The sequence below is a fragment of the Nerophis lumbriciformis genome, linkage group LG03 (genome assembly GCF_033978685.3).
Source record: "Nerophis lumbriciformis linkage group LG03, RoL_Nlum_v2.1, whole genome shotgun sequence".
Classification (NCBI taxonomy): domain Eukaryota; kingdom Metazoa; phylum Chordata; class Actinopteri; order Syngnathiformes; family Syngnathidae; genus Nerophis; species Nerophis lumbriciformis.
The window spans coordinates 41,169,370-41,195,162 of NC_084550.2; the positions used below are offsets into that span (position 1 = coordinate 41,169,370).

At 38.2% G+C, this 25,793-nt stretch overlaps 1 protein-coding gene across 1 annotated transcript in view; it reads left to right on the forward strand.

Moving 5' to 3' along the window:
* The first annotated feature begins 224 nt into the window (after positions 1-224).
* The window catches only part of LOC133577046 (uncharacterized), a 159,226-nt gene continuing 133,657 nt past the window's right edge, over positions 225-25,793 (forward strand). Inside the window, exon 1 of the mRNA XM_072912904.1 lies at positions 225-282. Coding sequence (XP_072769005.1) covers positions 225-282 — 58 coding nt within the window. The remainder of the gene's footprint in view (positions 283-25,793) is intronic.

Genomic DNA, 25,793 nt, shown 5'->3' on the forward strand with positions numbered 1-25,793 from the left:
GAAAGGGTGTTTGGAAATTCCTGTGACGTCATCAGCTAAAGGACAACACCCCCGCCCCTCGCATGGCTGTCCCGCCACTCTCTCTCTCTCTCTCTCTATCTCTCTCTCTCTCTCTCTCTCTCTCTGAGCCTCCTTCCACGCCCCCCCACCCACCCAAAGTTGCCACCAGTAGGGACAAGCTGGCGAACTCTCGCCGCTCCTCGGACTCCCTGCTCGGCGTCACCATGACGGAGGAAAGTCGGGGCAAGAGGAGGAAACAAGCCAACCCGAGGAGAAGTCGCGGTGAGTCGCTGAAGGGAGTGATGGAGCACGCAGCCATGTTGACTCAACATCTCCTTTTTTATCATACAACTCCAACTCAAACGGGCTACTTTTAAGTCGTTTTGTACGTTAGTCAGGAGGCTGAGTGGCTGCTGAGCCCCCAGCTGAACACCACAAATGTACATTTAGTAAATTTTTTCTTAAATTAGTGACCAGTGTTGGCGCTAGGAATTTTCAAAATGGGGTCCCAGGGACCCCATCAAGTCCTAAAAATCGGGGTGCCACGGTACATTTTTGTGGGTGCCACTTTTTTGTAAGCGTTTTGAAAACAAATGACAAATGTATGCATTATCCTGTTATATCTCAAATTCTATATTGTGTTGTGGAAAAAGTTTGTCATAAACCAGGGGTGTCCAAAGTGTGGCCCGGGGCACATTTTAAAAATACTACTACCCTAAAAAAAAATAACATAAAAAATAAACAAAAGAGGACAAAAAGGGCATACAACATAAGAAAACAAAGAATTATGAAAACGTATAAATGACAGATAGATCTGAAGTTTATCTAGGGATTTAAGTGTTGAAAGTAAAAATAATATATATTGATGTATTATCTTTTTTTTTTTTAACACTTTTATGAATGGGGCCCTTTTAAAATGCTACTAAAAAACATAAAAAATGAAATACAAGAGCAAACGGGTGTAGTGAGAAAATGTTGCAGATTTGACTCTAATAGACTAAAGTAAACTGTAAAAAAAATAATCCATCCATCCATCCATTTTCTACCGCTTATTCCCTTTGGGGTCGCGGGGGGCGCTGGAGCCTATCTCAGCTACAATCGGGCGGAAGGCGGGGTACACCCTGGACAAGTCGCCACCTCATCGCAGGGCCAACACAGATAGACAGACAACATTCCCACTCACATCCACACACTAGGGCCAATTTAGTGTTGCCAATCAACTTATCCCCAGGTGCATGTCTTTGGAAGTATATTTAAATTAAATTAATGTTGGTATGAATTATTGGCCTATTAAATATTGAAATATTTTTTGGGGGGAAATATTACATATTGCCATATAAATAAAACAAAAAGGGCATAAAAAAATGTAAGAAAACAAAGAATTATGGAAACGTATAAATGACAGATAGATCTGAAGTTGATCTAGGGATTTAAGTGTTGAAAGTAAAAATAATATACATTGATGTATAATCTTTTTTTTAACACTTTTATGAGTGGGGTCCTTTTAAAATGCTACTAAAAAACATAAAAAATGAAATACAAGAGCAAACAGGTGTAGTGAGAACATGTTGCAGATTTGACTCTAATAGAATAAAGTAAACTGTAAAAAAAAATATATATTTAAATTAATGTTGGTATGAATTATTGGCCTATTAAATATTGAAATTTTGAAATATCTTTTTGGGGGTAAAATATTACTTATTGCCATATAAATAAAACAAGGTTTTCTTGGACAAAAAGGGCATAAAACGTAAGAAAACAAAGAATTATGAAAACGTATAAATGACAGATGGATCTGAAGTTGATCTTGGGATTTAAGTGTTGAATTAAGCTTAAGCTGTATAATCATTCGCCATACAGCAATATATATCTGTCTATTACCTGACACCTTCTATATTAGCTACCTCTCTTTGTTTTTAATGTCTATTTTCTATTTTCTGCTGGATTTACTCTCTATTTTATGCTGCAGCTGTCACATATACTGTAATATTGTACATGGTTATTGTTATATATTGTATATATGATATAGACATAATATAATATAATATATCAGTATTTATAATATACTGTACATATATTATGCAAATATTACGTATATATGTTATGTTTTATATCGCTATATTTAGTCTATTTATACCTGCATTGTCCTTTCCATCCTTACACTTTCCTTCATTGTAATTGAGCTACAGTGTGGAACAATTTTCTTCGTGGATCATTAAAGTTTGTCTAAGTCTAAGTAAAAATAATATATATTGGCGTATAATCTTTTTTTTAACACTTTTATGAGTGGGGCCCTTTTAAAATGCTACTAAAAAAACATAAAAATGAAATACAAGAGCAAACAGGTGTAGTGAGAAAATGTTGCAGATTTGACTCTAATAAAATAAAGTAAACTGTAAAAAAAAAAAAATATTATATTAAATTAATGTTGGTATGAATCATTGGCCTGTTAAAGGCTCTGATTACTTCACATGAAATATTCCACTTTGACATATTTTTTTGGGGAAATTATTACATGTTGCCATATAAATAAAACAAGGTTTTCTTGGACAAAAAGAAGTATATAAACATGAAATATTCCACTTGGAAATATTTTATCTTTTTTTAACACTTTTATGAGTGGGGCGCTTTTGGATACCCAATACCTTTTTTTTTTTTCAAGCTGTTATTGCTCAGAGAACAATAATGTTGTCATGAATTGTTGACCTTTTTAAGGCTACAATTGCTTCACATCTAATATTCTAAACATTTGGGGGCGGGGGCAAGGGATCATTTTTCATTAAAAAAACATGTTTTTTTTTTGTGTTTTTTTACAAAAAAGGGCATAAAAGATTATAATTTTTTTACTTTATAATATGTCAACGGATAGACCTGAAATTGATCTATAGATATTTAGGCGTGGAAAGTAAAAAAAATATGAATATAGAACTTTTTTTTAACACTAATGACTGGGACCTTTTAACACTCACCAAAATTGAGGGGAGTCCTCATGGGTACAATATATACAGGTAAAAGCCAGTAAATTAGAATATTTTGAAAAACTTGATTTATTTCAGTAATTGCATTCAAAAGGTGTAACTTGTACATTATATTTATTCATTGCACACAGACTGATGCATTCAAATGTTTATTTCATTTAATTTTGATGATTTGAAGTGGCAACAAATGAAAATCCAAAATTCCGTGTGTCACAAAATTAGAATATTACTTAAGGCTAATACAAAAAAGGGATTTTTAGAAATGTTGGCCAACTGAAAATTATGAAAATGAAAAATATGAGCATGTACAATACTCAATACTTGGTTGGAGCTCCTTTTGCCTCAATTACTGCGTTAATGCGGCGTGGCATGGAGTCGATGAGTTTCTGGCACTGCTCAGGTGTTATGAGAGCCCAGGTTGCTCTGATAGTGGCCTTCAACTCTTCTGCGTTTTTGGGTCTGGCATTCTGCATCTTCCTTTTCACAATACCCCACAGATTTTCTATGGGGCTAAGGTCAGGGGAGTTGGTGGGCCAATTTAGAACAGAAATACCATGGTGTGTAAACCAGGCACGGGTAGATTTTGCGCTGTGTGCAGGCGCCAAGTCCTGTTGGAACTTGAAATCTCCATCTCCATAGAGCAGGTCAGCAGCAGGAAGCATGAAGTGCTCTAAAACTTGCTGGTAGACGGCTGCGTTGACCCTGGATCTCAGGAAACAGAGTGGACCGACACCAGCAGATGACATGGCACCCCAAACCATCACTGATGGTGGAAACTTTACACTAGACTTCAGGCAACGTGGATCCTGTGCCTCTCCTGTCTTGCTCCAGACTCTGGGACCTCGATTTCCAAAGGAAATGCAAAATTTGCATGGTTGGGTGATGGTTTGGGGTGCCATGTCATCTGCTGGTGTCGGTCCACTCTGTTTCCTGAGATCCAGGGTCAACGCAGCCGTCTACCAGCAAGTTTTAGAGCACTTCATGCTTCCTGCTGCTGACCTGCTCTATGGAGATGGAGATTTCAAGTTCCAACAGGACTTGGCGCCTGCACACAGCGCAAAATCTACCCGTGCCTGGTTTACGGACCATGGTATTTCTGTTCTAAATTGGCCCGCCAACTCCCCTGACCTTAGCCCCATAGAAAATCTGTGGGGTATTGTGAAAAGGAAGATGCAGAATGCCAGACCCAAAAACGCAGAAGAGTTGAAGGCCACTATCAGAGCAACCTGGGCTCTCATAACACCTGAGCAGTGCCAGAAACTCATCGACTCCATGCCACGCCGCATTAACGCAGTAATTGAGGCAAAAGGAGCTCCAACCAAGTATTGAGTATTGTACATGCTCATATTTTTCATTTTCATACTTTTCAGTTGGCCAACATTTCTAAAAATCCCTTTTTTGTATTAGCCTTAAGTAATATTCTAATTTTGTGACACACGGAATTTTGGATTTTCATTTGTTGCCACTTCAAATCATCAAAATTAAATGAAATAAACATTTGAATGCATCAGTCTGTGTGCAATGAATAAATATAATGTACAAGTTACACCTTTTGAATGCAATTACTGAAATAAATCAAGTTTTTCAAAATATTCTAATTTACTGGCTTTTACCTGTATTTTATTGGTTATTAAAATAAAAAATATCACAATGGCCCCCGAATGCTTTCATTTTTCATTATGCGGCCCTCAATGGAAAAAGGTTGGACACCCCTGTCATAAACGTTACTTAATTCAGGCTCTGTCAGAGGTGATTGTTATATTCCTCTGCGCAGGAGCACTTTCAGTAAGTGGGCCTGGTCAGTAAGGAGCGCAAATGTGTGGAACTCAGTACCTGAGGAGGTTAAACTGCTCACCACTTACAAGGCCTTTGCAACAAAATTTAAAATGTGGCTTATCAACGCCTGCAGCTGCCAGCACTAAAAGATGAGCCTGTTTTGATGCTGAGGTAAATCTTATGTTGTGATGTTATATTTTATTTTTTATTATATTGTATATGTATTGTGGGCTTTTATTCTTTTTCTCTCTCTTTCTTGTCTTTTTCTTTTAAATTGTAATTTTTATGCCTTGTTTACATCATGTCCAGGGGACTACAGATGAAAACTAGCCTTCTGGCTAATTCTGGCTTTTTTAAACCATGTGTAGTCATTTGTTTTATGAAATTGCATTGTCCCCTTTGAAATAAAGTAATTTAATCTAATCTAAAAAAAAAAATAACACAAAAGAAAACAAACACAGTATTTGTGATCGATAAAACTTTCGGCGAATCAAAATTTAAGAAACTGTAGCGGAAAGTGCATTACTTTGAAGTCGACCAATAATAAATAATTAATCATTTGACCCGGCAAATATACCGTATTTTCCGGACCATAGGGCGCATCGGATTATAAGGCGCACTGCCCATTAATGGTCTATTTTTAATCTCTTTTCATATATTAGGCGCACAGGGCGCATTAAAGGAGTCATATTATTTTTTTCTAAATGTAAAAGACTTCCTTGTGGTCTACATAACATGTAATGGTGGTTATTTGCTCAAAATGTTGCATAGATGATGTTTTACAGATTATCTTCAAGACGCTTTCTGACAGTCTCTTCCGGATGCGCCGTTTTGTGGGCGGTCTTATTTACGTGGCTCACCTTCGACAGCGTCTTTGTTGTAGCGGTGTAGCATGCAAGGACGGGAGTGGAAGAAGTGTCAAAAGATGGCGCTAACTGTTTTAATGACATTCAGACTTTACTTCAATCAATAACGGAGCAGCGTCTCCTCATCCGGAAACAACCACACCGGAAATGTGTCCCGTGAAAAACCGTCTGACCGGAACTCTTAATAACTAAAGTTCCTTGGGTGAATAATGTAAACTCACTACACCGGTATGTTTTAGCGCTTTCATGCCGAGTTTACTGACACATATAAGTAAGAACTTTACACTACTTTACATTAGAAATGGCATTAAAATGTTTACTACTAAAACATTTTGATAGATTTTTGAGCGCCGTCTGTAATGTTCTATATTTTTAATGGAACATTTAAAATGTTGGTGTTGTTTACTTGAGACTTACCTCTTATGTTTGACTGCCATCCACAGGTCACACTTATAAATACACCCTATACCAAATAAAATAGTGTAGCGTCCCGGAAGAGTTGGGGAGTTCTGGGTATTTGTTCTGTTGTGTTTATGTTGTGTTGCGGTGCAAATATTCTCCCGAAATGTGTTTGTCATTGTTGTTTAGGGTGGTTTCACAATATGGCACATGTTTATGACAGTGTTGGCGTTGTTTATACGGCCACCCTTTGTGTGACATGTATGGCTGTTGAGTAAGAATGCCCTTCATTTATTTGTATATGGGATGTCCCAAATCAAAATATTCTTTAAAATTGGCTATGATTATACAGAATGACAGTTGTTCTTGACAACGTCAATATAAGACCATCATCACCCCTGCCAACGCTACAAAAGCATTGAAGTGGGAAAAATCGTTAAAAATAAATAAAAAATCGCGACCTGGGTATGCGTGGACTTCCGGAATTTGGCGTCCTTTTTGATTTCAATGCGTAAAAAGACACAAAAAAGTGCGTTAACGCCAACACTGAATGACCATACATTCAAAACCCAGCTGTGTTGATGACGTCATACAAGCCTCGTGTTGACTTCCTTTTTATTTACAAAGAATGATGCAACGTGCCCGTCCATTAAAATTTGCCAGTGTTTTTCGGTGGAACGCTAACTTGAAAAGATACAAGTATGTGTGCATGAATCATGACGGCAACCCGTGGCTCCCTTTTTATTTTCATTTTGTCAAAACGTAGTCTGGCAGTGAAATGTTGGAAACCCCCCTGCTGTATCGAACAGATATTTTTAGCTAATACATGGCGCTTGCTTTTAGTTTTTTTTAAGCCAGGCCTGATAGCCGGGAGATGTTGGTAAATAATTCCTTGCTGTTTCCTCCAAAGACGTGCATGTTTGTGTCAAAACGTGTCCAGCTTTGAACACGGCTTCAAAAATCCCCATTGAGAGTTGAGTTGAGCAGTGCTAGTCAAAGAGCTACAAACTGTCAACTTACTATTGGGAGGTGTGCTAATTCATTATTATTGTTATTGGAATTATTATTATTATTATTATTATTATTATTACATTTACCTATAGCAGAGCTGGGAAATATTTGGACTATATACACATTTAGCTGTACAGTATGTGTGTTTTGGTCCCTTTTTTTCAAGTCACAATGATAGAGTTCTAAAAAAGTTATGACAGACCACCTCATAAAAAGGGAATGGATTTTTACAGTTTTTTACTGAATGGGACACCCAAAACGTACATTAAAATAAAGGAAGTGGGATTTAGAATATTAACTATGAACAATAAAAGACTGAATATTAACAACATATGAACATTTTACTTCTCAGACCAGCTCCTCCATAGTTGTGTATCTTTTACAATCAAGCAGAACACAACAACAATGTAACAATCAGCAAAATATGAATGCAAAGTGTAATAAACACCTACAATATGATATATTATCGCGTAAAAATGTTTCTCCACATCTGTTCCTGACACATGCTGCTCTGAAAACAAACCCTGCCCACTCTGCTTTGTTCCTGGTCTGAGCTGCTGTGACGTAGATTACAATATTAACTTGTATAACACCCAAAAGTGCAGATCTCAACCATTGAAATACTTTCTATAATTCAAGACTTACGGTAATTTAAAAACAGCTATGACGAACGAGTATGACGATCCTCCTGGTAGGGGTGTATCCCTTTATGGAGGATGCCTGTGCGTGACTTTGTTTAACGTGGGGAGACTGGTGCACAGACAGTCACCACACGATCCTTGACAGAATCGGGTCAGGGTCCAGTGGCATGGAGTCCAAGACGACTGGGGACCCTTTTCTGCTGCAGCCTTCTTCCGCCATCGCAGCCATTGTGGTAGTTCTTAAATCTACCGTCTTCCGCCTGTTTTGCCGTTGAGGTCTTCACCGTATCCCTGGCTAGGGGGCAGTCAGGTACTAGGCCTTTGCCAAGGGCCACCTGGGGTAACAGTAGTAAAGGGGTTAACCTCGTAGTGCCCCAAGACCCCATAGAGGAGCCTCCACTTCCGGATGCATTTTAACGTCATGCCCAGGACAAAAAAACAGCACTACATATCACAATGGCAAATACAGTTTTAATGTTAAAGGTCTAAAAAAAAATTATATAGTACGTCCGGCGGGCCGGATTGAAAATCTTAATGGGCCGCATGTGGCCCGCGGTCCCTATTTTGCCCAGGTCTGACCTACAGTATGACGTAGGAAAACCGCATCACGATATTAGTCGATATCGATTACTATTGATATTGTTTATGACCTATCGAAAAGAAGGACCAGAAGGAAAATGAAAATAATGTTAAATGAAAATATTTGTATTCAAACTATAAATTTAAGATTATAATCCGCTCAGCTCTCAAGGCAGAAAGGAAAGAAAATGTCAACACAATTATGGCAAACACTCAAACAATGTTAACAACATTCTAAAATCACATTAAACACTTAACAATAACCTCTTAAAATGAAGATGCAAAAATAAGGAATATATAAAAAATGCTCAATAAAGTGTAAAATTGTGCAAAGTGTGAAAATGATAACATGGAAACCTGAGAACTATTATTTTGCAGGTTTACTGCCAGGAAGTTACAGCTGTGTTACATTTAATTTGATCTGTTATTCTTATTTAAGTATGGAAATGAATTTATGTTATGCATTAATTATAATTTCAAGATTAACAGATGAACTTACCAATATTTTAAAGTAGCACATTTGTTATATTCTGTCATTTATTTTATTTATACACTTACACTTTAGTTCCTACCTGTTGTTCCCATATACCCGATTAGGGAACAAACAAGGGGTTAAAAACAATGGTGAAAGACTACAGTCCGTTTATGAAAAATCCAAAAAACTGCCATACTGTCAAGGTGACTTTTCCTGTTTCATGGACAATTTTTAGTTTCTCTTCTCACTCCATGCAGAGAATCAACAGCAAAACAGCAAGATGGCGCAACCAAATATGATAATTGATACTGTTACGCGATTGGCTGTTAGCGTGTCCCTCCCATTGCTCAGTGATCACGTCCCATAGATCAGTGTTTTTCTACCTTTTCTGAGCCAAGGCACATTTTATTAATTGAAAAAATCCCAAGGCACACCACCAGCAGAAATCATTGAAAAGCGAAACTCAGCAGCCGATATTGACAGTGAAATGTCGGTTTCGCAATTGTTGGATATGAATTCAAACCATAACCAACCATGCTTCACTATAGCTTTTGTCTCAAAGTAGGTGTACTGTCACCACCTGTCACATCACGTTGTGACTTATTTTGAGGTTTTGCCATTTTCCTGTGTGTAGTGTTTTCGTTCTTGTCTTGCGCTCCTATTTCGGTGGCTTTTCCTGTTTTGTTGGTATTCTCCTGTAGCAGTTTAATTTCTTCCTTGAACGCTATTCCTCGCACCTGCTTTGTTTTGGCAATCAAGCCTATTTAAGTTGTGCGGACGCTATCCTTCTTTGTGGGGACATTGTTGATTGTCATGTCATGTACGGGTGTACTTTGTGGACGCTGTCTTTGCTCCACAGTAAGTATTTGCTGTCGTCCAGCATTCTGTTTTGTTTACTTACTAAAAGGCGCACCCCATGGTTTACAGAAGAAACCAGAGCTCATAAATTATCATGTAGAAAGTTGGAACGCAAATGGTGCGCGACCAAGCTTGAGGTTTTCCATCAAGCATGGAGTGATAGTTTAATATCGTATAAACGCATGCTTACCTTAGCTAAAGCTAAATATTACTCAAATCTCATCCACCTCAACAAAAACGACCCTAAATTTTTGTTTAGTACAGTAGCATCGCTAACCCAACAAGGGACTCCTCCCAATAGCTCCACCCACTCGGCAGATGACTTTATGAATTTCTTTAATAAGAAAATTGAACTCATTAGAAAGGAGATTAAAGACAACGCATCCCAGCTACAACTGGGTTCTATTAAAACAGATACAACTGTATCTACGACGGATACTGCAATACAAAATAGTCTCTCTCTTTTTGATGAAATAACATTAGAGGAACTATTACGGCGTGTAAGTGGGATAAAACAAACAACTTGTTTACTTGACCCACTTCCTGGGAAACTTATCAAGGAGCTTTTTGTATTATTAGGTCCATCAGTGCTAAATATTATAAACTTATCACTTTCCTCTGGCACTGTTCCCCTAGCATTCAAGAAAGCGGTTATTCATCCTCTGCTCAAAAGACCTAACCTTGATCCTGACCTCATGGTAAACTACCGACCGGTGTCCCACCTTCCCTTTATTTTGAAAATCCTCGAAAAAATTGTCGCACAGCAGCTAAATGAACACTTAGTGTCTAACAATCTCTGTGAACCTTTTCAATCCGGTTTCAGGGCAAATCACTCTACGGAGACAGCCCTCGCAAAAATGACTAATGATCTACTGCTAACGATGGATTCTGATGCGTCATCTATGTTGCTGCTTCTTGATCTTAGCGCTGCTTTCGATACCATCCATCCATCCATTTTCTACCGCTTATTCCCTTTTGGGGTCGCGGGGGGCGCTGAAGCCTATCTCAGCTACAATCGGGCGGAAGGCGGGGTACACCCTGGACAAGTTGCCAACGATACCGTCGATCATAATATTTTATTAGAGCGTATCAAAACACGTATTGGTATGTCAGACTTAGCTTTGTCGTGGTTTAACTCTTATCTTACTGACAGGATGCAATGCGTCTCCCATAATAATGTGACCTCGGACTATGTTAAGGTAATGTGCGGAGTTCCTCAGGGTTCGGTTCTTGGCCCTGCACTCTTTAGTAATTACATGCTGCCGCTAGGCGACATCATACGCAAATACGGTGTTAGCTTTCATTGTTATGCTGATGACACCCAACTCTACATGCCCCTAAAGCTGACCAACACGCCGGATTGTAGTCAGCTGGAGGCGTGTCTTAATGAAATTAAACAATGGATGTCCGCTAACTTCTTGCAACTCAACGCCAAGAAAACGGAAATACTGATTATCGGTCCTGCTAAACACAGACATTTATTTAAAAATACCACCTTAACATTTGACAACCAAACAATTACACAAGGCGAATCAGTAAAGAATCTGGGTATTATCTTCGACCCAACTCTCTCCTTTGAGTCACACATTAAGAGTGTTACTAAAACGGCCTTCTTTCATCTCCGTAATATCGCTAAAATTCGTTCTATTTTATCCACTAGTGACGCTGAGATCATTATTCATGCGTTCGTTACGTCTCGTCTCGACTACTGTAACGTATTATTTTCGGGTCTCCCTATGTCTAGCATTAAAAGATTACAGTTGGTACAAAATGCGGCTGCTAGACTTTTGACAAGAACAAGAAAGTTTGATCATATTACGCCTATACTGGCTCACCTGCACTAGCTTCCTGTGCACTTAAGATGTGACTTTAAGGTTTTACTACTTACGTATAAAATACTACACGGTCTAGCTCCGTCCTATCTTGTCGATTGCATTGTACCATATGTCCCGGCAAGAAATCTGCGTTCAAAGAACTCCGGCTTATTAGTGATTCCCAGAGCCCAAAAAAAAGTCTGCGGGCTATAGAGCGTTTTCTATTGGGGCTCCAGTACTATGGAATTTATGCAAATTTAATTGTATTCAGTTATAAACATTTATTCACTTTCTTCTTTCCTGCCGGTATTTTTTTCTATATTTTTATTGTAATATTTTCAGAATGTGTTTGTTCTATTTTTGGCCAAAGTAAGACAAAGAAAATAATCTGAAGTTGTCTTTATTTTTTAGTTTCAATGCCATGATTTTAATATTTGGTAAGCGTGTGCACAGATTTTCCTCCATGCGGCCCCTGAGCTAAAATGACTTTTTTTTTTTTTTAATTTTAAATGTTTTTTTTTGTCCTTTCCAGCTTCTCAGGCAAATCATATAGTTGATGTAGATGCCCATATTAGCTGTACAAATTTACTTTACAAAAGAGAAGTGTGGGATACTTCTCTTGTGGCCTTATTTGTATTTAACTTTATTAAATGTATTTATATTATTAGGAGCAGGAGGGGATAGAAAGATAAAAAAAGGAAGACAGAGGCGGAAATTGTGGGGACAAGACAGAGAGACAACAACAACAACAGTAGAACAACATCAGCAAATACGATATGTACAAATATGATAGTTAAAGTAATAACAAAGAAGCAGTTAGTGAAATAAATAATAACACATAAATGACAATGAGCATTATTATACTACAAATGGAGCAATACAAATATCAATAGAAATAGCACTATTGATAATGAACAGTCTGCGGGCTATAGAGCGTTTTCTATTGGGGCTCCAGTACTATGGAATGCCCTCCCGGTAACAATTAGAGATGCTACCTCAGTAGAAGCATTTAAGTCCCATCTTAAAACTCATTTGTATACTCTAGCCTTTAAATAGCCCCCCTGTTAGACCAGTTGATCTGCTGTTTCTTTTCTTTTCTCCTCTGCTCCCCTTTTCCTTGTGGAGGGGGGGGGGGCACAGGTCCGGTGGCCATGGATGAAGTGCTGGCTGTCCAGAGTCGGGACACGGGGTGGACCGCTCGCCTGTGCATCGGCTGGGAACATCTCTGCGCTGCTGACCCGTCTCCGCTCGGGATGGTGTCCTGCTGGCCCCACTATGGACTGGACTCTTACTATTATGTTGGATCCACTATGGACTGGACTCTCACAATATTATGTCAGACCCACTCGACATCCATTGCTTTCGGTCTCCCCTAGAGGGGGGGGGGGGGTTACCCACATATGCGGTCCTCTCCAAGGTTTCTCATAGTCATTCACATCGACGTCCCACTGGGGTGAGTTTTTCCTTGCCCTTATGTGGGCTTTGTACCGAGGATGTCGTTGTGGCTTGTGCAGCCCTTTGAGACACTTGTGATTTAGGGCTATATAAATAAACATTGATTGATTGATTGATTGATACTTTGTAGCCAGTTCAGTTTTAGTTTCGTTCTGCATAGCCTTCCCTAAACGTCCATGCCTTTTCACCTTTTGTTTATTTTTGGTTTAAGCATTACATACGTTTTTACCTGCACGCTGCCTCTCGCTGTCGGTTGCATATTGTGATCACGACAAACCATGTTCCCGACATCTACAACAGCTATTAGCTACCTGCTGCCACCTACTGATATGGAAGAGTATTACACGGTTACTCTGCCGAGCTCTAGACAGCACCGACACTCAACAACGGCACATTATTTGCGGATTATAATTACTGGTTTGCAAAAAAGATTTTTAGACTTAGACTTAGACTGAGACTAACTTTAATGATGCACAAGGGAAACTGTTCCACACTGTAGCTCAGTTACAAAAGATGGAATGGGTAAGGATGGAAAGGATCTGTCACGACCTGTCACATCATGTTGTGACTTATTTTGAGGTTTTGACGTTTTCCTGTGTGTAGTGTTTTCGTTCTTGTCTTGCGCTCCTATTTCGGTGGCTTTTCCTGTTTTGTTGGTATTCTCCTGTAGCAGTTTAATTTAATTTCTTCCTTGAACGCTATTCCTCGCACCTGCTTTGTTTTGGCAATCAAGACTATTTAAGTTGTGCGGACGCTATCCTTCTTTGTGGGGACATTGTTGATTGTCATGTCATGTACGGGTGTACTTTGTGGACGCCGTCTTTGCTCCACAGTAAGTCTTTGCTGTTGTCCAGCATTCTGTTTTTGTTTACTTTGTAGCCAGTTAGGTTTTAGTTTTGTTCTGCATGTCAGTGTTTGTAGGTGACGAACCCCAAGATGCAGAGATGGCAGCAGGCTTGGTACAAGGAAACATGGTTTTAATGTTCAAAAATAAGAAAAAGAAAACACGAACCAGAAACCAGGAAGCAGGAACAGGAGTCAGGATCCAGGGAATAGCTTAAAGCACATAGCTAGCAACGACAGCAAACAACGACAGGTAGTGATGACAATAATCCAGCATTGACTGGATGGGAAGGCAGGTTTAAATAGCAGCTGGCTGATTGACACCAGGTGTGGCCAGATGCCAATCAGCCACAGCTGAGGGGACACAGCACTCAGGGAGACAAGTAGGAAATAACCAAAATAAAAGCGCTGACAGAAAACTAAGACAAACACAGAGAAAAAACTAAAACACAGTCAAACTGTCAGGGACAAGCCTGACACTGCATAGCCTTCCCTAAGCTTCCATGCCTTTTTTTTCGGGCATTCACCTTTTGTTTATTTTTGGTTTAAGCATTAGATACGACGACAAACCCTTGTCGTGTCACACAACGTGCTACCGGCTGCTACCTATTGATATGGAAGAGTATTACACGGTTACGCTGCCGAGTTCTAGACAGCACCGACACTCAACAACGACACATTATTTGCAGACTATAATTACTTGTTTGCAAAAAATATTTTTAGCCCAAATAGGTGAAATTACATAATCTCCCACGGCACACCAGACTGAATCTGGATCAGACTGGCACAGTGGTTGAGAAAAACTGGTGTAGAGATCTGTACCAGTCACTGCTAATGTAAGACACCACTGCCTTGTCAAACATCCACTTAATCAACATCTTTACAATCGTGTCCAGAATGTTCTATTTTTAAAACCCTAAAGTCTTAGCTTTGTCCCTTCTCTCACAGTAATCAGTAGAGTTTTATAATCATAGAAGTCATGTGTTTGCAACATCATACTTTTGACATTTAAATCAGTTATGGTGGTCACGAGCTATGACAGGATATTAATAGCATGTCATTGTACAACACATTGACGTTATTTTGGATACTATGTTTGCTCAAAGCTGTCAAGTAGCAGATGAAGACTCGGTTATTTTTTTAGAGATGATTTGAAGTGTTGTTGTTAAGAAAAGGTGGCCCAGGGGAGTAGATGATTGTATTTTGTATTTGTAATTTAGTATTGATATTGTTTGACGTCATGCTGTCCTTCTTTAGGCAGCAAACTTATTTAGTTTCAGCTTGGACCGCCGGTCCTCATCTCTACCGGGCAATTTCCACTTTTCATTGAGAAAACCAACAGGAGATTTCTATGACAGAATAGGGGTTTCAAGCTCTGGATTCTCCTTGGCATTGTGTTTGTTTACAGAGTAGACGTGTGATTATCACAAGGCAGTTACACTTCTTGTCCCTCACCTCATGTAGTGTTGTCCTGATACCAGCATTGTGGTACTGGTACCGGTACCAAAATTGTTTTTTGATACTTTTCAATACTTTCCGATACTTTTCAAAATAAAGGGGACCGAAATAAATGTATATTTATTGGCTTTAATGTATCAGAAAATATTCTGATATACTAAACATATGTTTCTTATTGTAATCAAAGAACAGCTTTGGCATGGAAGAAGATAGTAAACATATCGGACCACTTCTCTTTTAGTCATAAGTAAGCAAACGGGTTACAAAGTCGGACTTATGCAGTCATTTATTGTGTCATTCCCCATTCTGTTATTTTGTCCAAATTATGAGGGACAAAATGTAGAAAATGGATGAATGGAAGGATTATTAATTAATTTTCTGTTAATATCTGATTACTCTCTGTTTTAACATGTTCTATCTACACTTCTGTTAAAATATAATTACTATTCTGTTGTAGATATTTTGCATAAGTCTTGGGTAATACTACACATTTGGGTATGAATCCAAGTTACAGGATCGTACATTGGTCATAATTAAAATCCTCATGTTTGTAAAAAAAGATCAAATTGATTAAAGATTTTGTCATGATAATAAATATCGATGTAGTCATTGGTGTAGTGTGAAGTGATTTATATATTTATATAGCGCTTTTCTCGAGAGACTCAAAGCGCTTTACATAGTGAAAATCAAGATCTAAGTTACATTTAAGCCAGTGTGGGTGGCACTGGGAGCAGGTGGGTGAAGTGTCTTGCTCAACGGCAGTACTAGGTTGGCGGAAGCGGGGCTCGAACCTGGAACCCTCAGCTCTACCAACCAAGCCGAGCCCCCCCAACTGACTATATACGGCTTTTGTATTTTGTATTTGGTATCGTTTGTATCGTTCAGACATTCGGGAGCGCTAGCTTGCTGTTAGCGGTTTGCTATTGTATCCTCATACGTTGTGTAGTGAAGCATGTTTAGCCAGTCCTCATCCTGCAGGGATGACACAGTATTTGTAAGATCAAAGTTTATTTGACGCCATGGAGCGGAGGATTAGTAGTGATTTAGAAGTAGCTCAAACACTAATTGATTTCATGTGACTAATAGATATATCACTAATAGAGCATTTATGTGTCTTAATTGGACATTTGTCAACAATCATGCCAAATATTATTTTTTTAATCCTGAAAACCTTCCAACATAGCTTCCCTTAATGCCTAAGTGTCAAAGTCAAGGCCCGAATGAATGATCTACGGCCCCAGGATGATTTTTGATTACCGTATTTTTCGGACTATAAGTCGCAATTTTTTTCATAGTTTGGCCGGGGGTGCGACTTATACTCAGGAGCGACTTATGTGTGAAATTATTAGCACATTAGCGTAAAATATCAAATAATATTATTTAGCTCACTCACGTAAGAGACTAGACGTTAGAGATGCGCGGATAGGCAATTATTTCATCCGCAACCGCATCACAAAAGTCGTCAACCATCCGCCATCACCCGAACCAACATTTTATCAAAACCACACCCGCCCGCACCCGCCCGTTGTTATATATCTAATATAGACGATGCAAGGCATTAGTGAGGTTATAAAGCTTTTGCCTGTTAAAGAAAGGAGACTGATCCAATGACGCAGAGACATTCAATGCGTGCCACGCATCTCTTAGCCACGCATTCGTGGCTAAGAAATATTAATGCGTGATAATATTATTTATGATTATTATAATATTATTGTCATTTCCATTAAGAAAGTGTTGACTATTGTTGCCAATGCCCTCAGATAGTGCGTTCCTCACACTTTGTGTGCGCAGTTGCAGCAAGCAGAACGAGGCTTTTAAGAAGTTAAAAAAATGTTTTAGAAAGACTAGGCCTATATTTTCGTTAGGTAAAAAAAATTTTTTGAATTTATTTCAATGAATATTAACTTGTTAACGTTATAATGCTCAAATAGGGACAAGGGCGGGGTGCACAGTGAAACAGTGAACAATTTTGCGACAAAGATGAACCTTTATTGATTGATCTGCAGCCAAGACAAAATATCAAACAATCTCCATTGTCAACGACAGGCAGGAAAATAAAGATAAACACATAGCCTATGTTGTAGGCATAGGCATATAGGCTAATACGTTTTTAAGTTGAAATAAAAAAATTAATAAAAAATGTGCCTCATAAGCCTTAGGCTGTCAATCACGCGCACAAACTTAAATTATACAATTACATATGTATGTCATCTCTATTTAAACAAAAATAAATTAAATAAATAATAATAATAAATTACTTGCAACTTATTGGCCAAGGCAAATAGCTGAAGGGGGGAAATCAAACCCATCAGACTGCACTTTATCATCAAACTTGAATTATAATGAAAATAGACGGTCGCGACAAACAAAGCAGGCTAAATAGCCTTACATTGTCGCCAATCGGAGATGCGCTTCACTTGAAAGCGAGGCCAAATAATTATTCACACATAGTAGTATATCTCGAATAGAAAAAAACCACAATAAACAACGCAATTGCCTTAATTCCTTTGCATTGTAGTGCGCCCAAACAACATGTAACCATCAAAATTATTTAGCTGACCGAACTCAATATAGGTTAGACATGGGCTTATTTGGTATAGCCTATAGGTAACGTAGATTAATTCGTTTAACATATCCAACCGTATGTCTACTTACTTTTTTTTTTGTTAGCACTATGCAGGAATAAAATGGCATCTACAGTGCCAGGATTCATGCGAGAGCGCCTGGCCTCTAAATGCGCCCTGCTGCGCTGAAGGAGCGCTCACTTTCGCCACTGTTGCTGGGACGCGGTGCCTGATGAAAATCGACTGTTTCAAAGAGTGCTGCTCGTTTTTCGTATGTGGGTAACAACATTTAACTATGTATATATATTTCCGAATTTGTTCAACTGCCAACCGCCCGCATCTATTTAAAATCTATTTTTACCCGCCCGACCCGCGGTTTATCCGCGGACTCCGCGGTTGTGTCCGCAAACCGCGCATCTCTACTAGACGTATAAGATTTCCTCAGATTTAGCGATTAGGAGTGACAGATTGTTTGGTAAACGTATAGCATGTTCTATGTGTTATAGTTATTTGAATGACTTACCATAATATGTTACGTTAACATACCAGGCACGTTCTCAGTTGGTTATTTATGCCACAGTCGCCTGCTGCTGTTTTGCACGCACCAATACTCCATCGGTGTTGGCGCTAGGAATTTTCAAAACGGGGTCCCCATCAAGTCATAAAAATGGGGTCCCACGGTAAATTATCCTGTTATATCTCACATTCTATATTGTGTTTTGGAAAAAGATTTTCATAAACGTTACTTGATTCATTAAAAAAATAATAGTAAAAAAGAAAACACATTTTTATGCAAATTTAATTGTATTCAGTTATAAACATTTATTCACTTTCTTCTTTCCTGCCGGTATTTTTTTCTATATTTTTATTGTAATATTTTCAGAATGTGTTTGCTCTATTTTTGGCCAAAGTAAGACAAAGAAAATAATCTGGAGTTGTCTTTATTTTTTAGTTTCAATGCCATGATTTTAATATTTGGTAAGCGTGTGCACAGATTTTCCTCCATGCGGCCCCTGAGCTAAAATGACTTTTTAAAAAAAAAATTTAAATGTTTTTTTTTTTGTCCTTTCCAGCTTCTCAGGCAAATCATATAGTTGATGTAGATGCCCATATTAGCTGTACAAATTTACTTTACAAAAGAGAAGTGTGGGATACTTCTCTTGTGGCCTTATTTGTATTTAACTTTATTAAATGTATTTATATTATTAGGAGCAGGAGGGGATAGAAAGATAAAAAAAGGAAGACAGAGGCGGAAATTGTGGGGACAAGACAGAGAGACAACAACAACAACAGTAGAACAACATCAGCAAATACGATATGTACAAATATGATAGTTAAAGTAATAACAAAGAAGCAGTTAGTGAAATAAATAATAACACATAAATGACAATGAGCATTATCATACTACAAATGGAGCAATACAAATATCAATAGAAATAGCACTATTGATAATGAACAATACCAATAATTTACCTCTATTATTAACAATACAATTGTTCAAATGCAACAATACATATATGCAATGATAACTTGAAATACAAAAGAAAGCAGATAAATGGAGGGGAAGAAAGAGAAGCCAGCTATATTGACCTTGTAGATTGTTATAGTAAGAATAGGTTAAGCTTTGTCAGTGTGCCATGTGTTACCCAGTTTCAGCTAAAATTACTTTGACACCCCTGCCTTAATGCATTTAAAGCATCTAAAATCATAACATAATGGTAAACAAAGTGTGATTGTGACAAGTCGACTGTTCAGGTTGTCTTCTAAGCAGACTTCATCATTTCAAAGTCTGATACATACCATGCATTTTCCATAATTTTTGTTATTGGACAATGACCTCTTTGCTAGATAGGAAGCTCTAATCTTGAGCATGACTATGTAGTGTAGGACATCTCTAGTATTGAGCATGAACCGATGGAGGCGAAACGTCGCTTAAGACAAATCTGAACAGTCCAATTGCGACCAGTTCACTGCCCTGAAAAGACAAAGTTTTGGATGACTGGAAATAATCACAAGACTTTTCAGAGGTGCCTGCATGTGCCAAGCAGGCCGTGTGCTTGTTTGTCCCTGATGTTAGCGACATGTATCCGCCACAAGCCGCTCGACTGTTTACTCCTCCACTCACAGTTTATTTAAGTGTCTCTTCGTCCCATTGCCAGGGTGTCACCGGGGTGTCAGCACTGACACACCGAGCGCCACCTTTCACCGCCACGTTTGGCAGATCAACAAAAAAAAAAAACCTGCACTTGCGACATGAAAGAAAGCACTGTTAGACAGTCTAATAAGAAGTTTCCTGTTTTGTAGGTGAAGTCATAGGCGCCGATCCCGTGGGTGCTCGGGCCCCGAAGCAACGCCGAGCACCCACGTGGGATTGATAGCAACTTTCAATCTTTAAAACAATTTTTGAAAAGTCAATCTTGTTGTTGTTAATTTTGTGGCGAGTTTGTTCCATTTTACATAATAAAATAGTCACTAATCGATTAGTCTATAATTAATAGAGTCTGACCAGGATTTCATCGTGCCCGATAACGAACTACCGTATTTTTCGGATTATAAATCGCAGTTTTTTTCATAGTTTGGCCGGGGGTGCGATTTATACTCTGGAGCAATTTATGTGTGAAATTATTAACACATTACCGTAAAATATCAAATATTATTATTTATCTCATTCACGTAAGAGAGTAGGCGTATATCAGCAATCGTCACACACACACGTCAACCAATAAAAATTCAGTGACAACCGAAACCATCCTGTCCGGATTCAGAAAGTCTGGAATAATTGGAACTGCAACTGACGATGACTCTGACGTAAGCGACGTACCGATAGAAGAGGAAGCGGCGCATTGTCTACCTTTGGAGTTGGCAGAGTTATTTAGAAGCGACACCGAGGAAGAAGATTTCATGGGTTTTAGCGATTAGGAGTGACAGATTGTTTGGTAAACGTATAGCATGTTCTATATGTTATAGTTATTTGAATGACTCTTACCATAATATGTTACGTTAACATACCAGGCTCGTTCTCAGTTGGTTATTTATGCGTCATATAACGTACACTTATTCAGCCTGTTGTTCACTATTCTTTATTTATTTTAAATTGCCTTTCAAATGTCTATTCTTGCTGTTGGATTTTATCAAATAAATTTCCTCCAAAAATGCGACTTATACTCTAGTGCGACTTATATATGGTTTTTTCCTTCTTTATTGTGCATTTTCGGCCGGTGCGATTTATACTCCGGAGCGATTTATAATCCAAAAATTACGATAATGACATAATCATCTTGACTTTGAACACATTACACATGAGCGAATGAAGTGCATACTTACTCAACAGCCATACATAACACACTATGGGTGGCAGTATGAACAACGCCAACACTGTAATAAACATGTGCCATATAGTGAAACCACACTAAACAACAACGACAAACACATTTTGGAAGAATATTTGCGCCGCAACACAACATAAACACTACAGAACAAATTCTCAGAATTCTGGGACGCTACAATATAAACAAACACCATTGGTGGATCTACACCTAACATCAACTGTAATGATACCACGTACAATAGCGTATCTGGTCTACATCGATATTTTTTAACATCACAAAATCTTCTTTCGTTTTTTTTAAATGTATAAACTCAGGAAATATGTCCCTGGACACATGAGGACTTTGAATATGACCAATGTATGATCCTGTAACTACTTGGTATCGGATTGATACCCAAATTTGTGGCATCATTCAAAACTAATGTAAAGTATCAAACAACAGAAGAATAAGTGATTATTACATTTGAACAGAAGTGTAGATAGAACATGTTGAAACAGAAAGTAATCAGATATTAACAGTAAATGAACAAGTGGATTAATGATCAATTTTTACAGTTTGTCCCTTATAATGTTGACAAAATAATAGAATGATCAATCAATCAATCAATCAATCAATCAATCAATCAATGTTTATTTATATAGCCCTAAATCACAAGTGTCTCAAAGGGCTGCACAAGCCACAACGACATCCTCGGTACAGAGCCCACATAAGGGCAAGGAAAAACTCACCCCAGTGGGACGTCGATGTGAATGACTATGAGAAACCTTGGAGAGGACCGCATATGTGGGTAACCCCCCCCCCCCACCCCTTTAGGGGAGACCGAATGCAATGGATGTCGAGTGGGTCTGACATAATATTGTGAGAGTCCAGTCCATAGTGGATCTAACATAATAGTGAGAGTCCAGTCCATAGTGGATCTAACATAATAGTGAGAGTCCAGTCCATAGTGGTTCCAACATAATAGTAAGAGTCCAGTCCATAGTGGGGTCAGCAGGACACCATCCCGAGCGGAGATGGGTCAGCAGCGCAGAGATGTTCCCAACCAATGCACAGGCGAGCGGTCCACCCCGGGTCCCGACTCTGGACAGCCAGCACTTCATCCATAGCCACCGGACCTGTGCCCCCCCCCCCCCCTCCACAATGGAGAGGGGAGCAGAGGAGAAAAGAAAAGAAACGGCAGATCAACTGGTCTAAATGGGGGGTCTATTTAAAGGCTAGAGTATACAAATGAGTTTTAAGACGGGACTTAAATGCTTCTACTTAAGTAGCATCTCTAATTGTTACCGGGAGGGCATTCCATAGTACTGGAGCCCCAATAGAAAACGCTCTATAGCCCGCAGACTTTTTTTGGGCTCTGGGAATCACTAATAAGCCGGAGTTCTTTGAACGCAGATTTCTTGCCGGGACATATGGTACAATACAATCGACAAGATAGGACGGAGCTAGACCGTGTAGTATTTTATACGTAAGTAGTAAAACCTTAAAGTCGCATCTTAAGTACACAGGAAGCCAGTGCAGGTGAGCCAGTATAGGCGTAATATGATCAAACTTTCTTATTCTTGTCAAAAGTCTAGCAGCCGCATTTTGTACCAATTGTAATCTTTTAATGCTAGACATAGGGAGACCCGAAAATAATACGTTACAGTCGTCGAGACAAGACGTAACGAACGCATGAATAATGATCTCAGCGTCGCTAGTGGATAAAATAGAACACATTTTAGCGATATTACGGAGATGAAAGAAGGCCGTTTTAGTAACACTCTTAATGTGTGATTCAAACGAGAGAGTTGGGTCGAAGATAATACCCAGATTCTTTACTGAGTCGCCTTGTGTAATTGTTTGGTTGTCAAATGTTAAGGTGGTATTATTAAATAAATGTCGGTGTTTAGCAGGACCGATAATCAGCATTTCCGTTTTCTTGGCGTTGAGTTGCAAGAAGTTAGCGGACATCCATTATTTAATTTCATTAAGACACGCCTCCAGCTGACTACAATCCGGCGTGTTGAATGATAAATGACATAATATGTTACTGCATACATCAGCAGCTAAATTAGGAGTCTTTGTTTGTTTACTTACTACAAGTTGTCTAGTATGTTCACTATTTTATTTAAGGACTAACTTGCAATAAGAAACATATGTTTAATGTACCCTAAGATTTTTTGGCTAAAATAAAGTCAATAATGATATTTTTTGTGGTCCCCTTTATTTAGAAAAGTACCAAAAAGTACCGAAATACTTTTGATACCGGTACCGGTACCAAAATATTGGTATGGGGACAACACTAATACACACACACCGAGCACCCACTGGCAGAAATGTAGATCGGCGCCTATGAGTGAAGTCATTAATCGTCACTTTGTGCTTAGAGGAGCATTATAGATCCTTATTTTAAAAACAAGAACTGGTATGTCGCGCTCTGAAGACAGCAATCCGAAGGGGATCATTTCCAAACCAGACGCAGAGAGAAAACCAATCCAGGCGAGGCTTCGCTTTCTCCGAGGCGCCTATCGATGGTGCAGTCTGCAGTAAAGCTGTCAGTGTTCGGCAGTATCAAGAAGACCTGGGGAAATTAGCACTCTTTTGTGTTTTGGCAGACGGACGGCGGTCGCGCTCGCTCCAGTCAGAAATAATGACTTTTGTAGCTCCACATCCAAACCATCACTTACAAGTTATTTCATGAGTCATGTTATCACGGCTTCATCACAGCGATAATGCTGCCAGATGTCGATATAACCATCAAATGCAACGCTCTTTTTCCTCCCCCGCTAAAACAATCATGACGACTAACTCGGCTTAACAGAGGACAGGTTTGAGAATGCTTCATATAAAAATGGCAAATACACAAATGGCAATAGCAAATCTAAATGGCCTACTTAAGAGATATATCATGTTGGTTGTTTTTTTCTAGTTAAGTCAATCAGAGGTTTGCCTCGGTCACACATTTTGACACTTTTATACATAATGTTGGATATAGAGAGCATGCAAACCCTTTATTTATTGAATCAAAAATACTGAAATTCCACGACATAGTGAATTTGCAAACAGCTAAAATTATACACAAAGAAAACTATAACCTGCTACCCAAGAATATACAACAATTCTTCTCAACAAAAGAGGAGACATATAATCTTAGACAAAAATGTAATATAAAACATTTGTATGCACAAAAAACACTTAAGACCTTCAGTATATCAGTATGTGGAATTAAATGATGGAATGGATTAAGCAAATAAATCAAACAATGTACTAATATGATCCACTTCAAAAAACTCTTCAAATTTAAAGTGTTTACAAAGTACAAAGAAGAAGAACCATGATAAACATTCTGAATTTATCTCATTTTCTAGATAATCTTACTCATCTCACCATATGAAATACAACTTACTTCACCAATTATTATTATTTCTTATTTATTTTTTATTGTTATTACTTATGGAGTATATTGTGAATACATTGAGAACAGGAAGTGAACAAAAGTTTTAGCAACTGCTATGTAAAGGAAAAAGGGTAGGATTAAATAAGCTCTGCTTCTTCCTACTCCTTTTCGGACATGTTGAATGGAGAAACTGGAAATTGTGATGTATCATGTTGTATGCATGCATGTGTGATGTATCATGTTGTATGCATGCATGTGTGATGCGTCATGGTGTATGCATGCATGTGTGATGTTTCATGTTGTATGCATGCATGTGTGATGCGTCATGTTGTATGCATGAATGTGCGATGTATCATGTTGTATGCATGCATGTGTGATGCATCATGTATGCATGCATGTGTGATGCATCATGTATGCATGCATGTGTGATGCATCATATTGTATGCATGCATGTGTGATGCATCATGTTGTATGCATGCATGTGTGATGCATCATGTTGTATGCATGCATGTGTGATGCATCATGTTGTATGCATGCATGTGTGATGTGTCATGTTGTATGCATGCATGTGTGATGCATCATGTTGTACGCATGCATGTGTGAGCATCATGTTGTATGCATGCATATGTGATGCGTCATGTTGTATGCATGCATGTGTGATGTATCATGTTGCATGCATGCATGTGTGATGTATCATGTTGTATGCATGCATGTGTGATGCATCATGTTGTATGCATGCATGTTCCAAATAAACTCAAACTCAACTCAACTTTTTTCCTCAATGTACTGAGATAAGGTCACATTTAAGTATGTTTCAATTTAGCAATTGTACGTATATTTATGTCATTAATATAGAGTACATACATCTTTTTATACAAAAAAAATACAAACACTCCTTAAATGTATTATATTATATTATTATTATTAATAATAATTATGTGTGCGTACTATCCCATGTTTATATTGTTTTTGATTTGACGTATATATTGTTTACTAACATACATTTAATTGACAATATCAAATTAATTAAATGTTATGATTTATTATTTATTATAGAGATATAAATAATAAAAACTACATTTTTAGTAATGTGCATTCCATTATATATTATATTGAAATTAATGACACACAATAAGTGATACATTTTTTTCATGCCATTAAACATAAATAAATAACTGTGTCATTATTTAAAAGAGACAAGTAAAAACTTGGGAAATAAAAAGCAAGAAAAAACGCAGAAAAGTAATAAAAAGGACTTTTCTCGTGCTCATCGTCCTTTTCTTTCTTTGTATTAATCCTAGGACATTTTTTAGTCAGTTTCTCTGTGAGTAATGAATAAATCCTTCTAACAACACAATTGAGAGAGTGTAG